The sequence below is a fragment of the Crocodylus porosus genome, unplaced genomic scaffold, assembly GCF_001723895.1.
Source record: "Crocodylus porosus isolate Cpor-Errol unplaced genomic scaffold, CroPor_comp1, whole genome shotgun sequence".
Classification (NCBI taxonomy): domain Eukaryota; kingdom Metazoa; phylum Chordata; order Crocodylia; family Crocodylidae; genus Crocodylus; species Crocodylus porosus.
The window spans coordinates 23,229,748-23,237,044 of NW_017728921.1; the positions used below are offsets into that span (position 1 = coordinate 23,229,748).

The following is a 7,297-nucleotide window of genomic DNA, read 5'->3' on the forward strand; positions in this document are numbered from 1 at the left end:
GGCATGACTGTGTCAGATCCCATCGCTCCTTATTGCTGGTTCACCAAGAGCCTGAGATCACCATCCTGGGCCCCGCCTACACCAGCAAGTAGCAAGCTCCCATGGCTGGGAGCCCCCTTAGCTGACAGGGCTCCCAGGTGCAGTGATGCACTGCAGAAATTTACTAACAAGACCATAGATAATAGCGTAGAAATCAACTACAAAGCAGACTCAGCATTTCATGAACACAGCCTGATAAGACTCTGGAATGACTAAACCTTAGTCACCTTAAAGTCTGAAGCAATCAAGGATTAGTTAGCTTTTCAAAAACAAGCACATGGCCAAAAACCAGTTTGAACCAATTAAGGGTCTCTCAAACTGACCTGATATCATGTTTTCTTTCACAGTGGAAAATTCCCACCTGCGCGCGCATCTTGTCTGTAAACTATAAATCGCCCCTAAGTTTTATTCAGGGCCTCTTGAGTTCGCTCAGGGTGCCCAGCATGCTGAATAAATTTTGAGACAGACAGCGACTCTTGTGTCTTTGGGAATAGCTCCGCAAGGGGTCACGAACTCCTCAACAGCACCATGCGCCCCCCAGACTGGGAGCCTGCAGCTGATGGGTCTCTCGTCCATGGGAGTTCATGGTGCACCTGCATGGCTGGACAGCCATCAGCTGAAGGGGCCCAACCATGGCGGGGCAGCTGGCCACGTGTTCTATTAATGGCATGCTAGGGACCAGCCACAGAGGTAGCGCAGCGTTTTTGGGGAACAACACCGTGGCTTATTCCTTGTTTTATGACGCCATGACCCGCTTCGGCACCTGGCCGGGTCATCATCAGTTCAGACACATGAAGTGGTTAATCAAGCCCCAGGCCTAGCCTGCCGCAAGGGCCCGAGGACGAGGAGCTCAGGCCGCAATTTCTCCCCGTTTTCTGCCCGTGGATTTGCCTCGGAGTAGAGCAGCGGCGTCAGGCCCCCCCCCTCACGCGCGGAGTGCTGAGCCCGGCCTAGAGCAAAGCCCAGTGCCTCGGAGGAGCGGATACTTTTTTTTTTTTTTTTTTCTGTTTTTTTGCACCGGTCCTGGAAGCACTGTAATACCAGGTCAATGCATGCAGTGGATGGAGCACGTATCAACCCCGCCGGCGGCTGAGCCTGAGCCGGAAACGCGCAGCGCCAACCCGGCCACGAACACCCCACCAGCTGCTGACGTCACCCCGTACTGAAGCTGCATCAGGAAATCCCGGCATGCACTGCGCCTCGGCTGCCTCTCCACATCCCGGCATGCACTGTGGCTACCCTTAGCGTGCCTAACGCCAGCTCCCCTCACAGAGCGGCAGGACATGAGTTTGTCTTGCCCGCGCCTGTCTGGTTGCAGCGCCCCTCGCTGCCCTCCGCAGCCGCCCCCGGCCGCCGGGAGGAGTAGCGGGCGCTGCGCTGCTTTGCGCGAAGGGCCTAGGCGGGCTCGCGTCACTCGAGCAGGCACTGGGGAGGCAGCCGCGGGGGCCTGGCGTAGGGGCGGGGCCCGCTCGGCGCGTTCCACGTGGGTAACGGCAGCGGCGGCGGAGGCGCGGGGCCATGGGCGGCCTCGAAAAGAAGAAGGTAACTAGGGGGGACGCGGGCGGCGGCGGAGGCTCGGGACAGGTCTCTCCTCAGCGCTCGGCTTTCTCGAAGCGGCCTGAGGCTGCGCCGGGCTCGGCTGCCCCCGGCGGGCGCAGCGGCCCGCGAGCTGTTGCCTGCGGAGGCAGCACTTCTCCGAGGGGCTCCGCAGCATGTGCCGGGCCGCTCGCCCGCCGCTGCCTCCCGCCCGGGGTCGTAATCCAGCGCAAGGAAACGGCTGCTTCCCGGTCACTGACAGATCTTTGTGCTTGTTCCTCCCAAGTACGAGCGGGGTTCAGCCACCAACTACATCACCAGAAACAAGGCCCGGAAGAAACTGCAGCTGAGCCTCGCAGACTTCAGGTAAGAAAAGGGGACAGGGGTTGCCGGGTAAGCTTGGCTGTCCAGGTTGTCTGTCTGCCTTAGAGGCTGAATTGCACTATTCAGAGGCACTATGATTTGCAGTAGGGGCAGCTGAACAAGAGGGCAGCCTCTTGTGCGTCTGCTGTAGTTTTCTTGTGCAGGGACTTGCCTCCAGGGATGAAAAATAAGATATCTTACTTACTAGATACCTGGGCATTGTTCATTGCACCCGTTGTATTAGGTTTGTAGAGGCTAGCAATGTACAGAGTTCCTGCTAATCAAACGCAGGCAACTCCTTGATCACTACCTTTAGGCATGATCTAGCCTTGCTACGGTGAAGTGTGAGCACCTTCTTCCCTTCAGGACCTTTAGGTTTTCAAGCCAACTATTGTGCGCTCTCTGAAATCTGCATATCTGCTCTAGTAGTCTTTAAAGTTGTTTGCTAAGGGCATTGGGTAAGATTAGTGTTTTGATTGTGGAATTTTTGGAACAAGGTGCTCTCAGGTCAGAGACCTGTTGAAATGAACTGTTTTTTTTAAAAAGTGTCTGATTTCAGCATGTTACTTTCCACAAATACCCAAAATATGGATTGTAGTTCTGAACTTCCCCAAATCAGTCTCTTGCATAGGACTGATGTCAGCTAGTGCAGAGCAGCTCCTGTCACTCTGAGGAGGCAAGACTATAGAGCAGGGGCAGGCACTTATTTTAGGTAGAGGGCTGCTTACTGAGTCTTGGCAAGCTGTCAAGGGCAGTGTGGGTAGCCCTGCCCATTCCCCGGTGCCCTGCCCCCTGGTCACCATCTTGTGACTAGAAGTCCTGCCCCCTAACCCCTGACCTTTGCCACCAGAAGTTCCTCCCCTTGCCCCAGTAAGTACTCATTTCAGAAACAGGTTTTGCCATCTTGGTACCAAGAAAAATACCAAATTATATTTTAATAATTCATTAATTTGATTTCAAAAAATATTTTTGTCCTGATTTACATGTGTTTGTGTTGTATACATAGAGTTGATTGCACAATAGCTTAAAATGAAGTCTTACTCTTGTATATTGTGGAGGCGAACGGGGGTGGGAGGCATGGGGGGTAGGGGTATAGGTTCGTGGGGGAAGGGGTGGGTGTTTTGGGGGTTGTGGGGATATAGGTGTGGGGTGAGGGAGCACATGGGTTGTGGGTGGATATGGGGTTTGTGGGGGATGTGTGAGGGGAAGGTAGCTGAGGGGTGTGGGGGTCTGCATGTATGGGGTGTGTGGGTACATGTGTGTAGTGGGGTGTTTGTGTGGGACACCCTGTGAACACGAATGCCCACACACACACCCTCCCGCTTTTGGCCCCAGTACTTGGAGTGGCAGGCAGGAAAGCAGGGAAATGGCAGCTACAGGTGGGGGGAAGGGGCAGCAAGCAGGCATGCAGGAGCACAGCAGCACCTGTCCAGGAGCGCGGGCCTGTGCCAGTGCCCCAGGGCCAGAACAGGGCAGCAGGAGCATGACACCAGAACAGCGCAGCAGGAGCATGACACCTCTGCCCCTCTCCAGGACAACTGCACTCCTGCCACCTTGCTCTGGACCCCGCTGGCCTTGGGGCACCAGTACAGGCCCTTTGCTCCCATCCAGCTGTCACTGAGCTTCCACTTGATACCTCTTCCCCTTGCCTGTAACTGCCATTTCCCTGCTTTCTTGCTGGCTGCTCCAGCACCTTGTGACTCCCAGCTGCCTGGCTGGACTGTGGGACTCAGCAGGAGCTGGCTGGCCCCAAGGGCTGAGGCGATTGCCCCTAGTCCTCCCCTGCCTCCCCCCTTCTTGCCCTTATCTCAGTTTCCCTCTCTGGCACAGGGAGGCAGAAACAGTCCCAGAGACCCAGGCCAGAAGGCTCTGCTAAGCACAGGGGTATGGGCTGGGTGTATTGTGCGGGCCTTGCTTTTGGGCTGCTGAGTCCTGCCTGGCTTCCCCTGGGTCCTGCTGCCCCATGTCCTGTCCTCTTTGACAGGCAGCCAGGAGCAGATAAAAATTAATTTTCAAAAAATTTTAGGGGCTCCACAGGCTGGATAGAATGGGCTGGCATGCCAGATCTGGCCTGTGGGCCGTATTTTGCCCATCCCTGCTATAGGGTCTGGAAGCATGCCTGATGTCAGTCACAGTGTAGCCTAGGCAGGGTTCTGTAGACACTAGATTTTAACAGCATTTTGAAAATGATGCCTGGTTATACAACTACCCTCTGCCTGTGACAAGAATGTGTTATACTTCTGAGCAATATGTTTGAGAGATGCATCTATTCTGAAAGGGGCAGGGCCTATTTTTGAGAAGTTAGAGGTATGAATTAGCAGTTCGTTGTTATAAATCCTGCTATAGGCAGATCACATCAGGCCCAGAAATCGTTCCTGTGTCTGCTCCACGTGTTATAGGGGCTTTTCACTTTAAAAAGTAAAATTAATAAAACAGCTAATTTAGAATGCAAGTTTCATACTGCAGATTGGACTTGAGGGCTTGGGGTGCCCCTTCAGGTCCCATGTTTCTCAGAACCATTCTGCTGCTCTGTGTGAGGCTTTTGTGTGGATCACCTTAGGCCTGCTTGAGGGAATTTCCCAAGCCAATGCTTTCAAATCAACTGTGGCCAGGGTGGATTTGATTTAAAACAAATCACAATTTAAATTGCAAGTCAGGAAGCCTCGGTTTAATCATTGTTTTCTACAAAAAGTGCGTTCTTGTTGTGTGTTATCCTTTATTTATTTAACTTGAAACTTTACACTTTTAGAGAAAGGTAAGGACTTGACTGTGTGTACACAAACTTGCAGAGGCAGTTGGGCTGATGGGTAGGTAATCAGGTCTATTATCTCTCATCTCCCTATACTGCTGTTAACAAGGATGTTATCTCTGAAGGTACAAATCCACAGTTTGAGAACTGAAACTAAGCATCACAGAGATGCTTAATGACATCTTCTAGGCTGAGCACTGAGTCCCATTGGGCAGAGTGGTTTTCTTTAATCTTTACTAATCCATAAAGTAGCCTCTGGGAACCCCATAAGATTGGACCCCTAATATAGTCCATGGCCTGTGTGACCTATTTATAAAACTTTTCTAAAAAGATTACGTGAATATGTTGTTTCAAATAGTATATAGTTGGAAGTTATAATCCGTGTTCCATGATGATATCTTTGTACTTTAACAGGGGTTATATTAAAGTTATCTTTATGTAGGTTTTTTTAAAAAAGCATCTTAACAAAAAAAATTTAAAAAGACTATTAAATTTAAAAAAATCTGATTTAAATTGTTGATTTATCCACCCTGTGGCCCCCACACATGCTGAGGTTGCAAAGTGGAGTATGTGTGACTTTACCTCAGAAAGTTAGAAAAGGTACACACAAATCTAAGTTGAGCTATCTTCCATTTTGGCAGCCCTATGCAACCTTAACTCTGTGTTAAAGTTTTAGGGCATCTACAGAACTTGCAACAGTTGTTTGCTCAGTTGGCATAGTAAACTTTGGCAGCTACTGGCCCGCAACAGCTTAAAGAGGGAAAGCTTTGTATCCTGTTAGTAAGCATATGAGCAATCCAGTACCTCTGGGTTTGAGGTATTTTGTATCTTATCTGTTTGTTTGTTACAGGCGGCTGTGTATCCTGAAGGGGGTTTACCCGCATGAGCCAAAGCATAAGAAGAAAGTAAACAAAGGCTCCACAGCAGCACGGACTTTCTACCTCCTCAAAGACATCAAATTTCTTCTCCATGAGCCCATTATTAACAAGTTCCGGGACTATAAGGTACTCTTTTGCAGCAAGGGGCAAAGGTTATGTTCATTTTGCATGGAGTCACATGTCTGTTATTTCAAAGCTGTGTTCACTCTAAGAAACAGCTTTCCTGTCACCCTGCAGCATCTTGTGCTGAGATGATTGGTTTACCTTGCCTGTCTTAACAGCAAAGTATAGCTGCTGTCTGCCACCCCTCTCAGTTGTGCATATTCCTGACCCATTGTAGATCTTGAGGCTGCTTCTGTGATGGGGAGACTGTGGTTTAAATATTGAATAGGAGGTGCCAGACACTAGCTAGTCTATCAAGGTGCTTAGCTTGACCTCATAAAGAGCATGGTTGATATAAAAACTCTCTGGGCATCAGGCATTCCTAGTGCAGAAGGTGTATTGCTCTGAATCTGTGCTTGGTAATGTGTTGTATCACTTCATTTCCACAAAATCATGAGCAGGAAGAAGTTCAAAAGTCAAAAACCAAGTAGGCTTTTATAGATAATGAAATATTAGCACTGTTCATTTGGGACTTTTGGCTCACTTGCTATGGAGCGTTGAACAGGTTAGTATTGTCCAGCAACCATGGTACTCAAATGGGAACCTGGACTCTTAAATTCTCTTCCCAGCCCTGCTACCAACTCTTGTGTTATCTTAAGCAAGTACTCCTCAAACTTTCTGCCTTTTCTGTGTGGATTACTGGGATGGTCTGAGTGGAACCAGTAGTAGGACCTGATTTTTGCAGGGATATCTTAACCTGTACACAACTTTTGAGAGGGGACTGTTGGCCCTACCCCATGACGTTGCTGGAAGTGTATTGCACCTGGGCACATCATCTCACTAATTCTTCTTTTTTGCACCCCTTGCCTCTGCCCCAGTAACCAGAAGCATGTCTGGTGCAGGAAGTAGTTACGTGGTCCCAGTTCCTAATATCATCCTCGTGGGATGGATTTCCCTCCCTGGAGCTGAACAGAACTCTGTCTCTCTCAGGTGTTTGTCCGGAAGCTTCGGAAGGCATATGGGAAAAGTGAATGGAACACGGTGGAGCGGCTGAAGGATAACAAGCCCAGCTACAAACTTGACCACATTGTTAAAGAGAGGTGAGGAGGGGGCTGGGGCACTGATCACATCTTGACCAGTGCTGCATGGCAGATAAAGCAACCAAACTGCATGCTTACAAACATGGAAGAGTTGTTCTCATTTGTAAGAACACATCACAGCATTTGGCTGAACTGGGCATCTTTGCACCCTCCTGTTGTAGGGTCTGTTGAAACCTTCAGTGCCTGAGGTGTGCCAGACAGCCTCTTGCAAGCGTCCAGACTTGTAGTTGTACCTCCTGTAACCAACACATTCAGAGTTTCCAATAAGTTATGTCACTGGTTTACAAATGTTTAGAAATAGATGTCTATGAGCTGAACTCGGAGACAGTTATTTGTTGCAACAAAACAGTGACAAGTAGTCACTGGACTCAGGAAGTATTCCTAGCCCTCTAAGTGGTTGTATGGTGTGTAGTGAGATGTAACAGCTCACCTGCTTTCCTCAAAGCCCTTGGCAGACATTTGACTTGCCAGACCAAGCAACACCCACAAGTACAGCCCAGCCAAGACCAACAAGCGAAACATATACACAG

General features: G+C 49.8%; 1 protein-coding gene across 2 annotated transcripts in view; it reads left to right on the forward strand.

Moving 5' to 3' along the window:
• Positions 1 to 1,466: 1,466 nt before the first annotated feature.
• The window catches only part of PES1 (pescadillo ribosomal biogenesis factor 1), a 26,006-nt gene continuing 20,175 nt past the window's right edge, over positions 1,467 to 7,297 (forward strand). For both annotated transcript variants that reach the window (XM_019539259.1, XM_019539260.1), the window contains exons 1-4: positions 1,467 to 1,581; positions 1,862 to 1,941; positions 5,538 to 5,691; positions 6,658 to 6,767. In XM_019539259.1, the coding sequence (XP_019394804.1) occupies positions 1,558 to 1,581; positions 1,862 to 1,941; positions 5,538 to 5,691; positions 6,658 to 6,767 (368 nt within the window). In that variant the 5' untranslated portion in view covers positions 1,467 to 1,557. The remainder of the gene's footprint in view (positions 1,582 to 1,861; positions 1,942 to 5,537; positions 5,692 to 6,657; positions 6,768 to 7,297) is intronic.